Below are 22,203 nucleotides of genomic sequence, written 5' to 3'. Positions count from 1 at the left end.
ATGACAGCTCCTGAATCTAGTGGAAACGTTGCAATTAGAGCGAGCGAGTGAGATAACTTCATTCGGAATCCGAGGATTGGGAGGCCTGGGCCTGGGGCCGCCTAGATGGCCACTGGGAGCTGCTGCTCCCGCACGGCCTCCATGGCTCGTTGGTCGGCCCAAAGTTGGTCTTGCAGTTCCGAGCTGACCAGCGCGGCCGACCACCGCGCCCGTAGGTTTTCCGGGGAGACTGCCATTTTATGTTGATCCTTAGAGTGTTGAAGGGTGGCTCTAGCAGACTTGTACAGCTTGCATATATTGCTCTCGTATATATCGTGGTAGAAAGTTTTTAGTTGCACGGGGCTCGTACGTATAAGTTTCTGTTTGTAATTGCCTCCAAGTAACAGGCTTAGCTTTGTTCAGTTTAGTATGACGCGGTGGTAATACTCACCTCAGATTTTGATCGAATTTGGCAATACCGCTAAATCTTGTTAATTTGCCTTCTTTTTTCTCTCCAGATCTCCTCCTCCGCGTTCTCCTGACCGATGGAAGTCGCTCTTTGCTCAGCTTGGCAAGTAAGACTTCGAGCGTTGTGGTGTGCTACCTCATTGGGGTTGATTGCTGGAATGCCTGGAGTGGTATGCGCTGGGAGCCAGAGCATACGACTGCCGTTCCTCTCTGCGTTGGAGAATTTTGCTTCGTTGACTCTGGTGATGTGCCATGCCTCAGGAGAGATCCTACCTTTTGCATTTCTAATGGCCGCCTGAGAATCGCTAATTATGTATTGAGAATTTGTGGAGACCAATGCTAGTGGAATGGCTGCTTCCTCTGCAGTCTCAGAATCTTTGGTATTAACTGACACGCTTATAAGGGGTTTTTGGGTGTGACCTACGACTACTGCCACGTAGCTATTTCTGTGTGGGTATTCAGCCGCGTCTACGAAGGTTGCTCTGTTGTCTGACCCATAGCTTCGGATCATTTTCTTTGCTCTACTCTTGCGTAGGCCCTCGTTGTAACCTGGATGCGTGTTCTTGGGTATATTTGGTACTAGGAGTTTGTCACGAATATCTCTCATTATCGTCCTCTTTTCCCCGTACAGATTGTGGTAATTCATTCCTAGCGTGCGTAGTATATATGCCGTCCCGTTTCGGTTTGGTTAGTCCTTCCGCCTGAGACATGATGAGGTTTTTGCACTTAAGTGCACGAGATGCAGAAAAACAAAAACATGACTACACAGGCACAGTGACTGCATTGCTCTCAATACGTACAACATGACATGTTGCCGCTGAGAGAATGAACAGGCAGCGATGCAGGTGCTCGCCGCGGTATTCATGCCGGCAATCGGTCTCTACTAGTATACATCGCATGCATGACTGCCCACCATCGCTTTGTGTTGTATAAAATTAAGGCTAATTATATGGCTGGCTGAAGTAAAGCATTAACATTAAATGACCGCCCTGCTAATTGTTCTTGTAATCCTTGAATCAGTTTGAGGTTATGGAGTTGCTGTTGTGTTGCCCAGTTTATGCGAGTACAACAAAGCGCAGGACGATTTCACACGCTGCTGCTTTGGCGAACGACCAGAAACGAAGGACGCAGGTCGGTTCTGCAAAGAGGGGACACGGGAGGCACCCACGCGTGGAAAGAAGTACGGCTTAGTGGTGGCGCCGTAGAGGAGCCGTCAAGTCTCCACACTTGCTCGGAACAAAAGGGAAGATGGTCCAAGCTGAATGGGAGCGTTCGGGCAGACGGGCGTGAAGATAAAAGGTAGGGACGTGTGCTCGTCACTGCCACCGCTAACGCCCCTGCGCTCCCCACATGTACCGTTGACCTTCTCGGTCACGTCTACGCTTTGTTTGTGGCCATCGCTGCCGGACAGGGAAGCGGTCATGGAAAGTAGGCGACGCGACACATGCTCGTCCGGTTTGAGTGTCACTGTTTGGCATCCGCGCGCCTTTTGAGAATGCCTCGTGAAAACGGCGGTATTTTTATGACCACTTAGTCGGCTACACCCGATTTATGCTTTTGTGTGCGATTGCCATCGGGTCTCAATTTCGGTGTTTGGAGCTTTCAAGCAAACCGGCCCACAACTGCATGGGGGACCAAGCGCCGATCGCTCTGGCTTTTCACAGCTCAAAAGTTCCAGCTATCGTCTTCTCGGACTCACGCACGGCGGTTAGATCCTTCTCGTCCGCCATCATATCTGAACAGGCGAACAGTATTGTGATTAAAGCACTTCAAAGGACTAGGGCGAGAGCAGCGAAAGAGGATACCAAATCTCGTAGTTCCCAGCCCGTCTAGATAGCTCAATTAACCCGCTTGGATGTAATCCTAACGAGCAGGCCCACCGGAGAGCGCGCAATTTCACGCACCACGCTGTCGCGGGTAGCCAAGCTTGGAACGAGGTCAACATCCACAAAGATCCGTTATGTATATTTCACGAAATTGTTTCTCATTATCGACTAGGCAGGAGGACATTTCCACCCCCTCACCCCAAATTGAACAAACCTCAGGCTACCACACTCAGACTCCTGCAAACCCGTTCATATCCCACTCCTTGGTCCCTTAACAAGATAGATCCTGAACGCTCACAGTCGTGCCCCAAATGTGGTCATGACTCATGCTCTTTTGACCACATGATCTAGCTGTGCCCAGCCCTTAACGCCTCTCCACCCATCACGAAAGAACAATGGCAGGAATCTCTCAAGAGCAGCAATCTTCACATTCAACTCCAGGCTGTCCAGAGGGCCCACGACATTGCGGCGGGACTTGATCTCCCGGTCCCATCGTGGGCGGAGCCACCGACCTGATCTTCGGGAGCCTTCGGTTTTGGCTCCCCAAGATCTGTCCCTCAGGACTCAAATAAAGTTCTTGTCATGTCATGTCAAATTAATCTGCTTTCCTGTCTTTTCTTCCCTGAATCTGCCCGTATGTTGTATCTCTTTCTGGTCTGCATTTTTATTTTTTGAAGTAATCTATTTTGGCAGTCGGCGGCAAAGCTGTACCATGTACTGATCTGTTATTTTGCTGTCGACAGGCTGTCCGGTTGCGCACGCACTGAAAGCGACCGATCCGGCTATCAGGGAACACGCATTGACGCGTGTTGGCTGCCTGGATCACCGATTTTTGCATCAAGATACCAAAGGACCAACATCGGCTTCGTTCCCTGTCGCCCTACGTTGCTCGCATCGCCTTGGTCACCTGATCTCGGCAGCCCAATCAAGTCTGATTACCGTCTACAAAAGGACTGCTATCGCCGACTCCTGTCGCAGTCGGCAGCAAAGCTGTACCATGTACTGATCTGTTATTTTGCTGTCGACAGGTGAGTTGAAACGACCACCTGCCCGCATTCTTTTTTCTATTTTGCTCTCTGCCGCCGACTGCACCACAATGCCTGATTGTACCGCTTGTGCTGAGCCATTGCCGCGAGACGATAAGTTTCTGACGTGCTCTGTTTGTAATGAAGCTTTCCACCTGGGTAAAAACTGCTCGACGGTAGCTGAATCAACTTTTTCAAAAATGTCGGCAGCAAAACGGGGATCTTGGGTATGCCCGGCATGCAAGACGCAAACCGTGAAGCAACCTTCAATGGGTAATAAATAGGATGATGGAGTACTAGAACAGCAACTTTTGACTGTAAACGATAAACGGACCGGCTGACGACTACAGTTGAAATGTTGGCTAGTCGAGTGGAAGAACTACTGACCTTCAAAGCTATCGGAGAAAAAACTGCAGGAACTGTTCTGCAGATACAGGGGTCGCTCGATTCCCTTGCTGTTAAATATGAATCGGTGTCATCCACAGTAACTGCGAACCAGATAGCAGTCGGCGAGCTTGGCACGCAAGTAGATACTGTCCTCTAAGATTGTTGCCCAGGCTGAGTTGCTTGAGAAGGTTGGCTTTGAACTTAGTGAATTAGAGCAATACAGCCGACGCTGCAATTTTGAGATTCATGGCCTGCAATATAACCCCAACGAGGATTTGCCTTCCTTTCTGTCAGGACTGGTGGCGAAGCTAAACATTTCCGAATTCAAACTGACCGATGTTTCTGCCGTTCAACGACTTCCCGCGCGCAGCAATACCATTCCTGTAGTCCTTGCGCAAATGCACACTGTTTCGGCCAAACAGCAATGGCTCGCTGCACGAGGAATCCTACGGGAACTTGCTCAAGATAGTACCTTTCCACGGCTTTACTTCAACGATAATATTTCGCGTGCCCAACAGGAGCTGTATCGGCTGGCAAGGCAGAAAGGCAAAGAATCAAAATTTAAATTCGTTTGGACCAAAAACGGCAGGATACTGACTAAGAGGGATGAAGATGCACCTATTCTGTATATCAATAAGGCATCTGATCTCGAGAGTATTGCATGAGCATGAACAAAGTTGCCTTCAAGACAAGTACTAATCTAAACGAGGTTCTTAGTTTCTTCCCAAATCCTAATGGTTGCACCTTCCGTGCTGTTTCCGTCAACATTCGTAGTATTAGAAAACATTGGGACCATTTTCAGGCCTTAATTACTCCTATCAACTCCTATTTCGATGCGATCGTACTTACCGAGATTACAGTGGAATCTCGATGATACGATCACGGCTGATACGAATTTCTGGATGATACGAATTTTTCTGTGGTCCCGGCCGAGCCCCATTACTTTTCAACGTGTTAGAGAATGGTTGTTACGAATCAATTTTCGACCCGCGTCGGTTGATACGAAAATTACCGAAGACATTGGAAATTTCAAAGTGTGCTTGGCGAAAGCCAGACGCTGCTGCGGTCTGCGCTCCAATTCATTCGCTTTGGTGTTCGGCGATATCGCCTGTCGCTGCTGCCGCTTTCGTTCTGCTTCCCTGCCTTTGGTACCCGGCGATCTAATCAGTCGCTGTTGGCGTTTCTTTTCTGCCTCCCTTGCTTTCGCATCTGGTGACATGCTCATTCGTGGCATGCGCATTCTCTCCTTATTCTTCTGGCGTTTGGTGTTGGGGGAATCCGGCGTCCGCTGGCGCTTCCCCGAACCGCATGGCGCGCAAAACGGGCCTCTCACTCGACTGCAACGAAACGGCTGGCGAAGGAGCGGCGGTGCCACCGCCGACGCGCGCGCGCCCGTTCTACCGCTACTGTGTGACGTCACGGTTGCTATGCGCAGCTGCGCCCCTGACCGGCGCGCCGGTTGCTAAGGAAGGGAGGAGGTTGCGCCGCTGCGCGGAGGAGAGACCACAGTTGGCACGATTCCAGCGCACGGATGGACGCGACCACGAGCATGAGTCCCACCGATGGCAGTGAGAGAGAACAGCGCGCAGTAGCGCGATTTCTCCCTCTCTCTTTTGGTGCAGAGGCCGCGACTGGGCGCGAAGAGTTTGAAGCGGTGGCACTTGTGTTGCTTTTGTGCTTTTCTTCACTTTCCGCGTGCCATTGGACGGAGTGGCTGCTGTGCTTCCGGCCGCGTTCTTTGTGTTAGACGTGGGCGACGGCGAAGGACCCACCACAGGCGGCTGAAACGCTGCATGCGCGCTAAGTTCTGAGGCGTGCGCGAACGAAATCAGCAACGACACGTGCACGCGTTTTTATGGATTTGGACAAAGTCTGCTAATTGACCTGACAAAGAAAAAGAGGCAGAGGACATTAGAGAATTTTCTACTAGAAATAAATCCTTTTTACGTACTTGTGTCTGAGTGAGTTCACCTCTGACTCTTTGATTTAGCTAGTTTTAATTGTTTCGATGATACGAATTTCGGCTAATACGAATATTTTTCGTGACCCCGTGAGATTCGTATCATCGAGATTCCACTGTAACATTCCGTCCGCCTCCATCAATCAGTATCAGATTATTGGATACCAAGTTTTTTTCGTACACTAGGCCAATTAAAAGGGGAGGAGGCGTGGTAGTTTTCATCCGGGACACATGGGCGACAACTGAGCTGACTTTCTCGTTTTCCCAAGCTGAAATTGTGGCAGTGCATCTTTGCGCACCTTCCTTGTCACTAATTCTGCTTGCGGTTTATCGCCCACCGTGTTTCAACGGTCGTATATTCCTGGATGAACTTGATGTCGCCCTGGCCTCGATGTCGTCAATGGACCATGTTTGCCTAATTGGGGATGTCAACATAGATACGTTACGCCCTTCAGCAACGACAGTTGGCAATTATTTGGACGTGATTTCCAAATGGGGCTTGCAAAACACGATCTGTGAACCTACACGCGAAGAATTCCTTGCTGGTCATCTTGTCACATCTTGCATAGATCATATAAATATACGTGCACATAACTTAAGTGTCAAATCTGCCGTTATTACAATGAAACTTGCTGATCATTACATGGTCTGCTGCTCTCTAACAGATGACACTACCAACTTGGTCGCTCCAAACGAAGTCAAACAAATCTCAATTGTTGACCCTTGGCTTTCGAAAAATTTGTAATGAATCACGACTGGCATAACTTTTTGATGACTGTTCCTCTAGGCGACCCCTATGACAACTTTGTAACACTGTTCACCGATTTCCGGCTTGCAGCTACACGGGCCTGTAAAATCAAACAACAGAAATTGGACCAAAAATGGATGTCGACAGAAATACTCGCGGCAATACAAGCAAAAGACTTGTTGTGGGTTCAAACAAAGAGAAGTCCTAATTGTACTGCTTTGCGGCTTCGGTACAAAGAGCTTCGAAATAAGGTCAATGCTATGATACGTCTAGCAAAACGCAATAACTTACGAGCAAAATTCACGGACGCTCGTTATGACAGCAGGAAAACATGGTCCCTAATTAACAATCTTAGAGGTGGTGATGTAAATGCTAATCGCCATGTTGATCTGATGTCTCATTTTTCTTCAAATGGTACTGCCACCGCTAATGATTTTAACTCATTTTTTTCAAAAGTGTCTGGTGTAGCGAGACCTCATCCAGATATTTGCACATTGCAAACTAGTATTTCAGAATCCGTCCTTCTTCCCATGTTTTCGGAACATGACCTCAAATCAATCCTTTTCAGTCTAAAACCAAATAAGTCTCCTGGAATTGATGGTAGTTCAATATTAGAGCTGTGCAGAACTTTCGAAGCAATAAAAGATGTGCTAGCTACTACTAATTTTAAACAACATTATTAACACTGGTATCATTCCCGATAATCTGAAGAATGCGCTGGTCATTCCTCCTTTTAAAAGTGGCGCACGCAGCAATATTGAAAACTACCGGCCTATTTCGATCCTTTCATGCATTGGGCAGATATTGGAAAAACATCTGCTCAAGACAATGAGCAGCTTTTTAAGCAATCATGGCGTGTTATCTCCAAGCCAATATGGTTTCGTGCCGAATCGGGGTACACAGTTGCTGCTTGAAGATTTTTCCGATACACTAAACTCTGCGTTTGAACACAACCAGATTGCTTGTTTGTGCACTGTTTCTAGACCTTCGCAAAGCGTTTGACAGCGTCTGCCATAGTATACTGCTAACCAAACTTTCTTTGCTAGGCTTTCGGGGTGCTTTTTTGCGGCTTCTGGAAAACTTCTTATCTCATAGGCACCAACTTGTGTCTATAGGAAAATTTCGTAGCAACCTGACCGAAATTAAAGCTGGCGTCCCCCAAGGTTCAATTTTAAGTCCGTTATTATTTAATTTATATTTTAACGATTTAGCTAATGTTGTGAACGTCACATTATATCAGTATGCTGATGACACTGTCCTTGTTTCACACGCTCGAAGTTACACTGATGCCATCTCTTCTTTACAAATGGCAACAACAAAAGTGATGGACTGGTTTCAGAATAATGTAGTCCATATCAATGCGTCCAAAACTCAACTAATCTGTTTCCACAACCCTGTCAAGCAAGTTACCCTATCGTCCCCATTATATTTGCACACATCACATTGCAATCCGTGTTCGTGTGCCCCTGTGCAATATGCTTGTTCAATTAAATACCTTGGTGTCTTTTTTGACAGTGATTTATCCTGGAACTCTCATTTCGCATATATTTGTCAAAAACTTCGCGCAGTGTCTTGTGTTTTGTATAATATAAAATTTTACATGCCATTGTCTGTCCGAAAGCTTGTTGTACATGCCATATGCTACAGTGTAATCCGGTATGGGATATCTACATATGGTCATGGCGCTCAACATTTGGTAAGCCGGGTCAACTCCGTCCTTCATGGCATTCTGAAGCATGTTGCTTATGATGTCTCCCCCAAATCTGATGTGTTCAAAACTTTGTCTTTACCTGATTTCAATTCTTTGCTGCTTGAAACTGTTATCTTAAAACATTTTTGGATAAGTCAGTATAAAATTCCTTATGTGCCTGTTCGTTCCCCGAGACCAAAGAATCCTTATGTTACACCCCGCTGTAAGACGAGATATGGTAGAAGACTTCGTAACTATTATGTCCCAGCAATGTTTAAAGGGCCCCTGAAACGGTTCGGACAAATTTTGTAGGCGCGTAGGGTACAGCTTAAGTAGAACATTCGCACCACAATTTAAGTGAAGCGTTACGTATTAATGGAGTTACAAGCGATTAGAAGTTACCCTCCTCCCTAGCCATGCCTTTCCTCCTCAACTCGCTCGCCGAGCGAGCGGCGCTAAGCTCCGCCTTCACTGGTCCTGCGTCAAGATGCGACGTCACATCGTCCACTTCCGGTTGTTGGAGCACGCCTCCTCCCGCGCGAGACCTCTCCGCTGGCCGCTTGGCCGTCGACCGAGAGCCATCGAAGCAGCGTGCGTTGCGAGCATTCTGTCGTAGCGCCGAATGTGTCTGGTATTCCGTTAGCCACAGGCAAGCTGGTCATATCGGCAAATGACTGGAGGCATAAACTCAAGCTGATGAAGGAACTATGGAGGAGACGTACGTGAGCGGCCTGATCGGTCTGCACGGTCCAGACACTTGTTGGCGCAGCGCTTAACCAGCCAAACAAAGCGCTAATATTGCTCTAACCAAGTGTAAACCATTTTAAACATTTATAAGAACAACGTGTTGATGATTACACTCCTGCGAAAAATACACACCAGCAGCAAAGAAGAATGCACTTCGTTGCTGCTACTGTGTATGGTTGAGCTCTGTGCCACCAGGTGGCTGCACCGTGCAGACCATTCACATTTACCTTTCTGCTCATCTCATGGCTCATCCCGGCGCAGTCAAGCGGCCAGACCCTGTCCCCTTGCGCTTGTGTTTGCCCTAATACCGGACTTGCGAAACGCTATTGCGTTAGTAATCTTCCGCTGTAAAGTGACGGCCACAAACGCGCAAATCCTGGCGCCTATCGGATAGCCGCAGTCCGATGCGGAGCAGCCAGTTCACTCGTATGCTGCCTTGAAGAGAGACACGATTTCGCAACTTCACATCTTTCCAGTCGCTACGTCTGCAGCCCACAACGCAACAAGGGTGATTCATCGTGCTCACGAAAAGACTGATCGACACTGACGGCGGAGCTCTCGTCAAAGACTGCGCACGTTGTAACACAAGCAGACGACACTTGCTGTGTGCCAGAAGTGCTCAAGTGTACTAAAAAACTATTCTTGTGTATTCTCTTTAAGTTATTTTCTTTTTACAAAAACAAAGTAACTAACATTCCAACTATTACGAGCATCATTTGTTCACCATAAAGTTGGAAAAATGATCGACCACGCGCCCTGGTCAGCCAATCAGATAGCTCGCCCATGTGACGTCATATGGGTTATTTGCATCATATGGGTAGGGGCGGCTTAAAATTCCGCCGAGCAGTGCGCTGCGATCGACAGCGATGTGCATTTTTAAAACCTTATAATAAATTACACGCTTTACGCAGAGCACTTAGATGTGTCAATTAATGATCAGAAGGACCTACTCTAACGACTCAGTACGTTTGTAGAAAATCGCCAAAATCGTTTCAGGGTCCCTTTAATTTACTTCCTCAAAGCATACAAGATGTGAAAACGAAATATGGTCTTAGAAAGGCTCTTAGACACATTAATGCGTGATGGGAAGCTTGTCATGTGTGTGTGTGTGTTTTTTTTTCTCACTGTTGTCTAATAACGAGTTACTGATGGCTTTGTCGCTGTCTGCCAGGCACTGCCGTTCAAGCCCACTGTGGCTTTGGCAGGCCCGATTCTTCCACTGTATCATTCTCAAGTCATCAATAAAGTATTATTATTATTATTGTTTAACTGAAGAGAAAAAAAAATTAATCACAAAGCAGCTTTCGGTGATATGTGAGAGTTGTCCATACGAAATTCAGCATGCTGCAGCGTGCTTTCGAAGCTTGAAAGTTCTAAATTTCAATCATAAGTGTCTGAACAATGGGCAAGAATTATTCATATTTTCATTTCCTGCCTAAGACATCTTACATGTGAGGTGAATGGCTAAAAAGATGCAGCTCAGAATCCTTATCTCAGCATAAAGCACTGTGTGGACTTTTTGAAGATTTCCAAGCAAGGCAGTAATCTGCAGTGCCAAGTTTACATAAATTATGTACAATGGAACAGCATTAGTACATTCTTCATTGTTGTATTTTCATGGTCCCGACCTAAGGCCCACTGACTCGAATCTATTATGTTCCCATTTAATACATTGCCATTCTGTAACTCTGCATTTGAATGGGGCGGTCCCGTGAATTCAGCAGTGCAGAGGCCAACTGAATGGAGTGCGGAGTTTTGGGCTAGTTGCATCAATTGAAGTCACAGCCCTGGATTGAATTGACACCGACAAGAAAGAGGACAGGACCTGCGCTAACTATCAACAGAATTTTATTTCAGAAAAGCATGGTATTTATGCCGGCTAAAACGAGTGGAAATCATCGCACGCGCAACCCAGCATTTTCCAGATAGGCCATTTCCTTTCTGCTCAGAGAAATCGACAGAGCGCTGATGCAGTTCCTTCCTAAAGAATGAAACCCATCAGCACCTTCTTCCTACAGGGCGATTTCTCTTTTGCGCATTTTCATAAAATTGCTAGGACACATCATCTATAAACACATAACCAATTTTCTCGAGGAGAATCACATTACTGAACCCCGTCAGCACGAGTTCCGTCAGCCTTTCCACTATAACGCAACTGATTGCAACTGTTCGCCATTTAGCAGCGGCATTTGAAAGGCGAAGTAAAGTCGATATCGTTTTTCTTGACTGCAAGAAGGCGTTCGACCGTGTATCGCATCAAAAATTATTCCTGAAATTAAAACCCATATTAAAACACGATTGCCTACTTTCGTGGATTGAAGCCTATCTTTCGCACAGACGTCAAAGCGTAGTTGTCGGCGGTGTTCTTTCTGATGCAGTCCCAGCGTATTCTGGTATTCCACAGGGCTCTGTCCTTGGTCACCTTTTATTTCTAGTGTTCACTAACAACATTGCTGAAAAATATACATCTTAAAATACGACTGCTTGCGGATGATTGTATAATTTATCAAGAAATTTCTAGTTCTAACAACCTACTTTCTTTAAAGGGACCCTGAAACAATTCTAACGAATTTGTAGAAACTTACCGAGTCGTTAGAGTAGACACTTCTGATAGTTAATTGACACATCAAGTGCTTCACGTAAAGCACGTAATTCATTATAGGTCTTAAAGATGCACATCGCTGCCGATCGCAGCACATCCCTTGGCTGAATTTTAAGCCGCCCCTACCCATTAGACATGATCTGCCCCAATGACGTTAGTAGGGCGAGCTATCCGATTGGCTGGCCATGGTGCGCCATAAATAATTTTTCCAACTTTATGGTGAACAAATGTTGTTCGTAATAGTTGGAATGTTAGTTAATTTGTTTCTCTAAAAAGAAAGTAACTCAAAGAGAATGAACAACAACAATTTCTCTTTACACTTAAGCACTTCCGGACCACAGCCTCACCTGCTTGTGTTACATCATGCTGCATTTTCACGAGACCTTTGCAGTAAGAGTCAGTCTCAGTCTTTTCACGAGCACTATGACTCCACTACGACAGAATGCTACGCGCTACGACAGAATGCTCGCAACGCATGCTGCGTCAACAGCTCTCGCTTGGGGTCGATTGCCAAGCAGCTGGTGGAGAGTTTGGATAGGCCTCGCGCGCGCTCCTAAAGAACCAGAAGTAGATGACACGATGTGCCTTCATGACGCAGAGCAAGTGAAGGTGGAGCTTAGCCCCGATCACTCGGCAAACGAGTTGAGGAGAAAATGCATGACTATGAAGGAGGGTAACTTGTAGTCGTCCATAGCTCTCTTAATATGAGATGCTTCACACAAATTGTGGTGCAAATGATTAACTATAGCTAACCCTACGCATCTACAAAATTTGTGCGAACCATTTCAGGGGTCCTTTAGGCAATCCCTTATCTGCAATAGAAAATTGGTGCTCTACGTAGCAAATGACTGTGAATTCCAAAATGATTGTAGCAGTGACTGTCACACGTAAAAATAATCATTTAAATTTTACATATCGCATAGCCAACAAACCTCAATTAGTTGGAAATACCTTTAAATACTTAGGAATTGACATAACCTCTGACCTTCGATGGAATGTGGATATCTCGTATATTGAAAAAAAAAAATGCCCTAGGACAACTGCATTACTTGAGGAGAACACTAGCACAATCTACTCCAGAAATAAAGCTTTTAGCTGATAAAACCTATGTACGACTGCTATCAGAATATACTGCGGCAGTATGGGATCCCTGGACCGAAACTAACAAACTGAAACTAGAAAATGGCCAACGCAAAGCAGTCAGGTTTATATTTAATTGTCACAGCTGGAATATATTCCAAACAGCCTAACGGCACACCGCAGGACTCGAATAGCTGGCCATGCGATGTCACCGCGAACGACTAAAATTATTCTAGTTACCTTAATAAAACAAAACTGGAAGAAGGCATTTTAGTTGAGCTCTTTACCCACCGCCCTATGCATTCCTATCATTCTAAAAAAGTTGGCGCATTTTCGTGTAAAACAAATGTTTTTAATAGTCATTATTTCCTCATACTATTGTTCAATTAAATGGTCTGCCTGGAAACGTGGTCAGTTCCGAAATGGTGAACTTGTTTCTACAAGCCCTGAGTGAAGCATAGGGCACATATATAATCTGTGTTTTGAGCCATGTTTTGCTTGTGTACTTGATTTTACACTGTGCTTCAGGCTCTGGTCGAGTCTTGTTTGCTACTTCTGTTGGCATGTATGTTTTCTCTGTTTTTACGATTTCTGCACCCCACTCCTGCCTAAGGCCTGTAATATAGGCTGGCAGTATTTGCTAAATAAAAAATAAAATGAAAAATGAAAAAGCAGTTCCAAGTTTACTATTGAGATAATCTGAATTTTCATTTTCCTCTGTCAGGCATAAATACCAATAAACCTGTCGTGATTTCAAGAGCTGAAACTGCCGTGACTGATACGGCATGTGATAAATAATTAACGCAGTCAACATCAACATGAAAATGTCCATTTGGCTTCTGTGATTTAAGAGAACCACAAATCTGACCATGTCTGATTAACTTATTTGTGCCTATGATTAAAGCTTCATCTGCTCTGCTAATGTATATTGCTTCTCATTTCGTTTATATAAGTTCTCCAGCAAAAATGCAATGGAAAGCCCAACCTATTCCCTTCATTTTGTACGATTGTTTCAAATTCATTTTGTTGGTAACAGAAAGACTTCAAGCAGTGCAGTCAGGAGCACAAACTGGGTGTCCCTTTGAGGCTTTTTTCACCAATAATCACTACCTATTCATCTCTTTCAGAGGGCACCACATTTAAACACAGATTTTCGGAAGCAGAAACAAAAACAAGAAATGTTTGACAATTTTTGCTGGAAATGAACTCCACAATACCAGAAGCCAAGCTATAACAGTCAGATTTGCTAACTTTGTTCATCACCATCATGATGCAAACACAGCATTATGTTGAACACTTCCTGCAGAGCTTGTTCCCCCTTTTGGAGCAAACTGACCTTATTTAAACAGCCACCTTATGAGATCACATGGTTGTTGCATAATAAAGACAAAGGAGCACTTATGTTCAGGGAGAACCACTTAGGTGAACTAAGCACCGGGATCACATTTATCCGTAAGGATTGTCATCCTTACGCCTTGCCATACTTGGGCTTCACGAACACTCAGCAGGACAACTGTGTCTGTGCAACGCTATAGTTCCTGCAGCCTTTCGATTTCTTTCTTCATGTCGGCAATCTGCAATAAAAAGAAAAGGCAAATTCAAGCAAAGATTGTCACTGAAAGAGGAAAAACATGAATGACTTTCTTCTTTTGCTTCCCGGACCGAAACCTTCTGCAAGTAGTATTAAAGGCGCTTCAATTGTGGCAACGTTTTTCACAAGTTGAGGAAATATGCAACTTTTCACCAGATTAGGCTTCGTGCAAAATGCAAAACAAAGTAAAAAAATTATTATTTCTTTTCTGCTAAATAAAGGTATATCTGCACAATAACCATTTGCTGTCTAGTTGATGTTCACTAAAGCACATATTTGCCGTTATTTTCAAAGGGAGCCGAGCCTCTCTCCTGTCTCCCTTCCACCCTTCCGACTGAGGCCCAGCCAGCTTGTGTATCAGAGGGGTGTGCGAGGCCGGCAATGCGCAGGTAAATGCAATGCAGGTGTGCCATGCGGTGTGTGCGGCACAAAGGAGAGTGTGGCGAAGGTGTGGGACGGGTGTGGCGGTCTGCATCAACTTTTTCTCAAGAATTGCATGTTTTAATGCGTTAACATTCTTAGAGTACTTCACGCACTTTCCGGAGACTAGTATGTATGCATGCATGTATGTAGGTATGCATGCATCTATGTTCGTTTGTTTCTATATCTATGTATGTTTGCACCTAACCATTTTCCTGTCTACTTTGGTCACTGGGTAGTCCGTGGTCAAATGGGTAGCGCATAGCGCTACTGTGCTGAGGTAACGGTGTTTGAAACCAACCATCAGACCAACTTCAGTCACTGAGTATGTGGCAATGTGTACATCCGTGCCGCTCTTCAATGAACTTCTTTCCCGCTGACATGGGTCACTGTAAGATGCAGGATTGGGTGGGTACTGCTGTTTAAGAAACTCTTTGGTGCCGACTTGGAGCACTGCGTATGTGCCACTTGTTCTGTGCTGGTCTCCAATGAACCTCCTTCATGCCAACTTGTGTAACCAGGCATGTGCCACTGGGAACGTGCTGCTCTGCAACGACTAAAAGATCCCTTAAGTTTCTCTGATCATGAGCGGAATCGAACCAATGTCAGGAGGGTTCCTTAGGGACAGCAACACGGCACAGTAGCAGGCTGCACTACAAATGCACTGGGTATGTGCTGCTATTCAAATAACGCCTTTCATGGCAATGTTTCTTTAACGAGCAGCGCCATGAATGTACTGGGTATGTGCTGCTCTTCAATGAACCTCTCGCCAACTTCAGTCACTGAGTGTGTGGAGAACAAGGGGACAATTTTCGGAGTTTGCGGGCAGTGGCTTGCCAGATTTCTCATCTCGGAGGCTATGTGCAGGCTTCTTGGCAGTGCCACTAGATGGCGCACTTGTGTCTAGAAAGAAGCGGAGAGAGGAGCGCGGTTGCCACATGACACATTTCTCAACGTTTGCACGGAACAGCGCACCATGCATTTTGGAGGCCACACGCAGGCATCGTGGTGGCGGCACTATATGGCACCGCCACCATGAAGCCTGCATAAGAGGAAAAAGAATTCCCTTGTATATAGGCCCATTACACGGGTAATCTACAGGTTAGCAATGCAGGTGATTAAATTAAATCTGCAAACATGGGCAGAACATATGGCATATTGGGAGGATATCTGAATGACTATAGAATAGGTAGGTGTTTGGATGATAACTTATTTGTTCTTCCTCGGTATACTGAAATATCCAGATAAGAAACGCGACTGTTATATGTGGCTTTTTTAGATATTACTGGAGCGTATGACAATGTAGACTGCAACATTTTGTTGGATATTCTGAAAGGTGAAGACTTATGCAACAACTGTATACAGCGTTTGAGCGAGATTTACCTAAAAATACCATTTGCGTTGAATGGCAAGGGATGAGGATCGAGGAGAAAGTTGATACAATCTAGCCTGGTTATAACGAAGCCACTTATAGCGAAATATCGGTTGTAACGAAAGGATTTCAATTTCCCCTTCCCATTTTTGCATTTTCAATACATTTTGGGTCCGGTTTTATTGAAGTAAATAAGAAGGCGTCAGCGGATATAACGAAGAGATTTAATACCAACCAAAAAATAATCTGTCAATCAACACATTTTTGCGTCCTTGAGGCGATTTTTTCCGCGAAAATAAGAGCAAAATTCGGCTGACGGCGTCCTTTCGTGGCGTCGTCTGCGTCGTAGAGGTTTTGTTCCTGCCCCCAAACACTACTGCCAAGCTGGAGCCCATGGACCAGGGGGTTGCTGGGGATGAAGCAACCGCGATTGACGTCGCTGCAACCGCTGATGCTGCCACTGCGACGGCCTGCTTGGAGCAGCTTTGGGATTCCACTAGCGACTAGAACCTTGTGCCTGCGGGTCTAAGTCACATGGACTTCGTTTTCGCCGACGAAGACCTTGTTGCCACCGAGGACTTCACGACTGAAGAACTTGCCGGGAGTGTCATGGAAGAGACCTTGGCAGACAGCGCCTCCGACAGCGAATGCGACGATGCTAGTTGGGCCCCTAAGCCGGTCAGCTCCGCAGCGGCCATCGCAGCTGTTGACACGCTACGGATGTACCTCGGGAGTCCGGAGTTCAACCAGATTTTTGGTTCGCAGGTGGATGGCATGGAAGCCGCAATCCCTAAGTCCGCACTCGCGAAACGTGTTCAGGGGACGCTGGACCACTTCTTCCAGCGACAATAAATCGGTATGCCCATGTTTGCATTTTTTTTTTTCATAGTCCACATATTACGAAATAGCGGATATAGCGAAGTGATTTCCGATTCCCACCGACTTCGTTATAACCGGGCTAAACTGTATCACCAAGGGACTGAGACAGGGGTGCCCTTTATTCCCGCCCCTGTTTATGATGTACTATCAGCGTCAAATGAAACACGACCAGCAGAGAACATAACTGAAGGTATAGTACCAGCTGTCCAGTGAACACCACTGACAGGTGAGCACATCCTATATGACCACACTGCACAATACTGCTCCCCCTTTAGTTTCTGCTTTGGTCCTATTTCATTTGAAAAAGAGAAAATAAAAATAAAACAGAACCTAAAATATAACATTGTACAGGGTGAGCGTTTTTGCCCTGTGCGACGAAACCGTATGTGCTATCGGCGTCAAATGAAATGCGAGCAGCAGTGCACGTGGTACAGTTTGCACAGTCATCATTACTACATGGTCACCTTTTCTCCTTTGGAATAAAAGAGAACCATAACAGAAATGAAAATATTGCAGTATATAGGGGGAGCATTATAGCTTCAGTTATGCTCTCTGCTGTTCGCATTTCATTTCACGCCAATAGCGTCCGTTCTAGCGACAAAAACTTGCGTTTTCTTGTCAGGTGTGACATGCTTCAGCTGACAATCCAACAGCTTCGAGAGACAATGACCAAATGGCGCACAATCATGCAGTGTCAAGCATGCATCACTTGAACGCCTCCACGCACCCTACCGGGATTTCACTTCACGACCATTACTTCGTATAGTAATTGCTGTTGTACACCGGAGCCATTTTCACGAAGCTATGTAGAGAATGAATAATTAGAAATACTATAAAAATAAAATAATTGCCTGCATGTTATTTGTATGCACACCATTTTCCTAACCAATATGACCCAAAACGTTTCCTCGGAGCTCAGATGCTCCTCCAAAGGGCGCGTTGCATCGCCATCCACAACGCCGCATGGCGGCTTTCTGTTTTGTGTACGTTGCGTCATGGCCCGAGCAGGTCCAGTTTGTGTGCGTGTTCTTTTTTTTTTTTTTTCACGCTATCAAGGTTGATGGTTCGTCAAGGCATGAAAAAACAGTTCTAGGGGTTTTGATGAACTACAGTTTAAATAATTTTGCTCACGTCTGCTCCGTAAAAACTTTGTTGAAGAGAAAATGTGTCCGCAAAGTAGTTCGTTTTGGAGGGAATTCTGATGCATTACCTTCTATGTGATACGAAAAATCTTCGTTGTGGCAAAAATTTCGTTGTAGTGAACGTCCTTGTACCGGGATTAGACTGTAGAGCTAGGAAATACCTTGGGTAAAAAAATACAAGTACACTGGCGTATGAATAAACAAAGGAAATACATACAGTAAAACCTCGTTAAACCGTACCCGCTTAAACAGTAGTTTCGGTTTAAAAGTAGTAAAGTCAATTCCCCGACTCAGCGGCCATTGAACATAATGTATTTTGTATCCGCATAAACCGTACCAGCTTATTGCGTACGCATCGGTTAAAACGTAGCGTTTCCACTTTTCGTCGCGCAAACACGGCGGTGCGTCGTTTCCATCGGGCGGCCCGGCAGAACAACAAGCCTCAGAGATCGGTACAACGGCCTCCAAGCGCCCTGTGCGTTTGCACGTGAAGCCGCATCAACATCAACATCATTTCGACGCCGCATAGACGAGAAAAGAGTGGCAGTAACCATAGAGTTTCTCACTACATGACCTAGAGGGAAATCTGGCGCTGCTGCGCTGTGGTATGCATGGGAATGCCGGTATATTGTGGATTCGGATTGGCATCGTTCTCGTAGAGACAGGACACCTTGAAGACGCGCTTGGCAAGTACCGTTCCGTCTGTCACAATGGTTCATTTTCTACTAGAACAGCACGTGAAAAGCTGTTTTAGCTTTATTATTACGCGAAAACATGTTCTGTTCAACTATGAGAACTTGTTATTGTGTGTACGACTACATGTTACGTAAAAAGTATCAGCGGGCCGCTAAAGTTGGAGAGCAGACGACAAGATTCGCGCTCGCTGTGAAACAGTTGGTCGTCTGTTCTTGCTTTTCTTCGCTTGGTCATGCATCGTGGGTGAGTAAAGATGTAATATGCGTGAATGGAAACATTTCATGAAGATTTTACTTTGAGAACGCGTTATTTGCGTAGTCATATCCACGTTTTAGACTAAGCCTCTTACAACACCAGCCAACACGAGCCTCGCAGACACATATACCGTCATTCCCATGACGGCACGGTGCCCCCTTAAGAAACTCCCATAGACGGTGGCGCCAGATTACCCTCTAGGTGTTATAGTGAGAAACTCTATGGCAGTAACGAAGGGGAGGCTAGAGGATTGGTGGAGGAAGTCAAGGGATAGATAATAACATAAATCGGGGACAAAATGTTTCCTCTACTGTTTTAGATAGTTATCTTGGGGGGGGGGGAAGGGAAGTAAAAACTAGGTTGAGAAAAAAAAAAAGAGGATATAAAGATAGAAAAAAAAAGAATAATAATAAAATAGGAGGGGGGAGCAAAAGGCTAGGTGGCGCCAGCCGCCGCCCGTTACAAAGGGTATAGCCGCCATCCATCCATCCATCCATGGACGCCATGCCAGAGAGCGTTGTGGCGTCGTGCAAGCGAGGACTCGCATCATGTCAAAGCTAGGATAAAAAAGACGCCGGGTGCTCAGCATAGAAGAAAAATTAGACATCGTCCGTGCTACCGAACGTGACACGAAGAAGTCGGCGCTGGCCTGCGACATACATCTGCTGTTGACTACAGTGTGTGGCATTTGGAATGCGAAGTTGCTCGGCAGCACTGCTGCGACCGCGAAGAGATGTCGGCTACGAGGTTCGACTTTTCACCATCGTTGCCGCTGTTGTTGCCGAAGTGTCAACTAGCGACAGTGATGAGGAAGACACGGAAAGCGACAGCACGGGCTATTCAGGCCCGACAGCGGCAGAAGCTGCGCGTTACGTCAGCCTCGTGAATGCGATCGTCGCAAGAACAGGGGCGCGATAACGTAACTATTCCAAACGAAAAGTTTTCCGGACTCCGGCACCCGGCAATGAAAAAGGCGCCACGGGACTTATGCAGCACTACTGCGCGCGTGCACGGAGAATACGTAACGCCAACGAGGAATCTGTCGTGCCGTGCGAGTGTTTGCCGAGAAGAGGGGGGCTGGCTGAGAAGCTGGCACGCAGCTTCAGTAAGTTTGAGGCCGCTGTCGTCGTGCTAGGCCGCCGCGACATCAAACGAAAATAACACTTACGTCCCGCGAAGTGAATAAATACTGCATGTTTTTTCCCCTTTCATCGCACTCTTTCTGAGTTCCGTTATCGACAGGTAAGTGGGCGATCTCATGCTATTTCGCTTAAACAGTACTACCGTTTAGTACGTACTTTTTCCGAGCTCCGGCCGACTACGGTTTAACGAGGTTTCACTGTATATGGAAGCACAGTAAACAACAATAATAGCAAAGGCGAAAAGAAATGCAGCCATAATAAAGCACAAGCGAGATCAGGATGCCTTAGAACGCACAGTTATAAAGCGAGGTAAACCAAGGAAGAAGAAGCATGTACTTACTGTACATGCCTGAGAAAGCTAGGGAAATGACGGAACATGTTTTATTAGAATGTGAAGATATCTGCTCAGCTATCAGTTTAGGCTCCTCTGGCCTCCTGAAGCCCTTGGGTTCAGAGATAGCAGGAGGAAAGTAAACATGTTCGCAATAGAGATTAGTAAGAGGCGATTGGAGGTTCGGTGGCAGAAAAGTAGGGAGATCGCAAACAATGGAGGTGTATAAAAACACATTTCTCAATAGTGGTAAGAAAGTTTGATGCTGGAAATTCTTTGCATATTTTTTTTTTTTTTAAAGAGAGGTATATAGGACATTAGACAAAGTAAGAAGAGCTTGGTAGTGCAACCCACCATCATGTTTCAAAAGTCCCATTGATAGTATCCCTCCACCGAAAGCGTGAAAGACGAATACTGTTACAGTACACCCCTCATACATAACTTGTTTTGTGGTGGCAATACATTGTGTTGCTATATTGCTATATCGAATCAATGCTAACGCATTACCATCGAAAGTCATCGTGACATGGGCTCTGCCACAATATTTTTTTCTTTGCGTGCACACACCTAGTAGCCAGATAAGCAGATTGAATTATTATAACAAATAACAGGGCCTGACAGCATTGTAGTAAGCAGTTTATTTCACCATAGAACTACTGCAAAAGCTGTAGGTACAACGGCTGCTAATTGTTATATCTGATATATCTTAAGAATAAAGATTTTTTTTAATGTTTGGTTTAAGGCACAATTCCCTTAAGGGAGTTCCGAGTTGCTGCTCTACAGCCGTGAACCAGCTAGAATGGTTTGACTTCGTGAATAGCATCCGAGGGCTCACCTTCTCGATGTGTCGGGCCTGCTCTACAGCAGAGTTCTGGAACCTGTACCTTGGGTGCGACTGGCGCTGCTTCAAGGAGTTAAGCCTGCTGAGGAGCTGCTTGAGGCGCTGCTGCACTGCCACCTGAACTGCTTCTCTCTGCATGCAAAAGAGGTCACCCATTTCCCATGTCACTACCAAAGTTTTAATAATGCTTATTGTACTTGCTAGCTGCCACACTTAACCCTTTCACTTCCAAATTGTTTTCCTAGAAAACTGCAAAAATTTTCTAAACCTTCTTTTACTTCCTTGAGGTTATAATATGTAACGTGCTCGGTGAAAAAAAAAAAAGGGGGGTGCGTGGTTTATTCTCTGCAGTTAACGAAAACATTGAGTAATATACCCTGTTTTGAGAAACATAATTTTCCGCGCAATGCGCGAGTCTTCAATAATACAGTAGAACCTCGTTCATACGTTTTCGAAAAAGACGCATGAAAGAATGCACAAACTGGGAAACTGTACGATTCTAAGTCACCAAAAATGCGGGAAGATTTAACTCGGTTTACATTTACACAGTGCGAAGCATTGCACCCATTGCTGCAGCACAACATGCCGACGTGCGCCAAGTTGGTGGAGCCAAGCAGCCCAAGATGGCCGTTGTCGTTTCTGCGGCTTCAGCAAGCTTATGTTTGCGCTCCTCGAATTCAGCCCGAGTCGGCAGCTTTTTTGAGCGGGGTATTTTGGCGAGAAGTTTTCATGTACCCACTTGGCGTGAATCATTGTGGCACGAGACGCCGATGCATGTGCAGCCGATGGTGCCTAAGGAATCGCTGTCATTCAATTACTTGTTGTCATTTACCTTTGTGAAACCAAAACGAAATCGAGCTTGTGGGCGACGCCGGAATGCAATGCCTGTGATACTGCCAGAGCAAAACACGACACTCACTTTGTGCCGCCTGCAGCAGGGAACAGTGGCATGTTTCAGTTTTCACCTGACAAAAGCATGCAGTACGCTTGCAACGGTACTACATCACACGCGCTGTGGAACA

At 45.7% G+C, this 22,203-nt stretch overlaps 2 protein-coding genes across 2 annotated transcripts in view; one reads left to right on the top strand and one right to left on the bottom strand.

Moving 5' to 3' along the window:
* Nucleotides 1–22,203, top strand: part of LOC135897083 (uncharacterized) — a 497,858-nt gene that overhangs the window by 385,419 nt on the left and 90,236 nt on the right. The gene's annotated exons all lie outside the window — the stretch shown is intronic.
* Nucleotides 13,744–22,203, bottom strand: part of LOC139052412 (valine--tRNA ligase, mitochondrial-like) — a gene marked incomplete at its 5' end in the record, with an annotated part of 290,547 nt that continues 282,087 nt past the window's right edge. Inside the window, 2 exons of the mRNA XM_070529506.1 lie at nucleotides 13,744–14,086; nucleotides 21,176–21,313. Of these exons, the coding sequence (XP_070385607.1) occupies nucleotides 14,042–14,086; nucleotides 21,176–21,313 (183 nt within the window). The remainder of the gene's footprint in view (nucleotides 14,087–21,175; nucleotides 21,314–22,203) is intronic.

This window comes from Dermacentor albipictus, unplaced genomic scaffold (genome assembly GCF_038994185.2).
Source record: "Dermacentor albipictus isolate Rhodes 1998 colony unplaced genomic scaffold, USDA_Dalb.pri_finalv2 scaffold_22, whole genome shotgun sequence".
NCBI classification, from domain to species: Eukaryota; Metazoa; Arthropoda; class Arachnida; order Ixodida; family Ixodidae; genus Dermacentor; species Dermacentor albipictus.
This window is presented reverse-complemented; position numbering and strand designations above follow the sequence as displayed.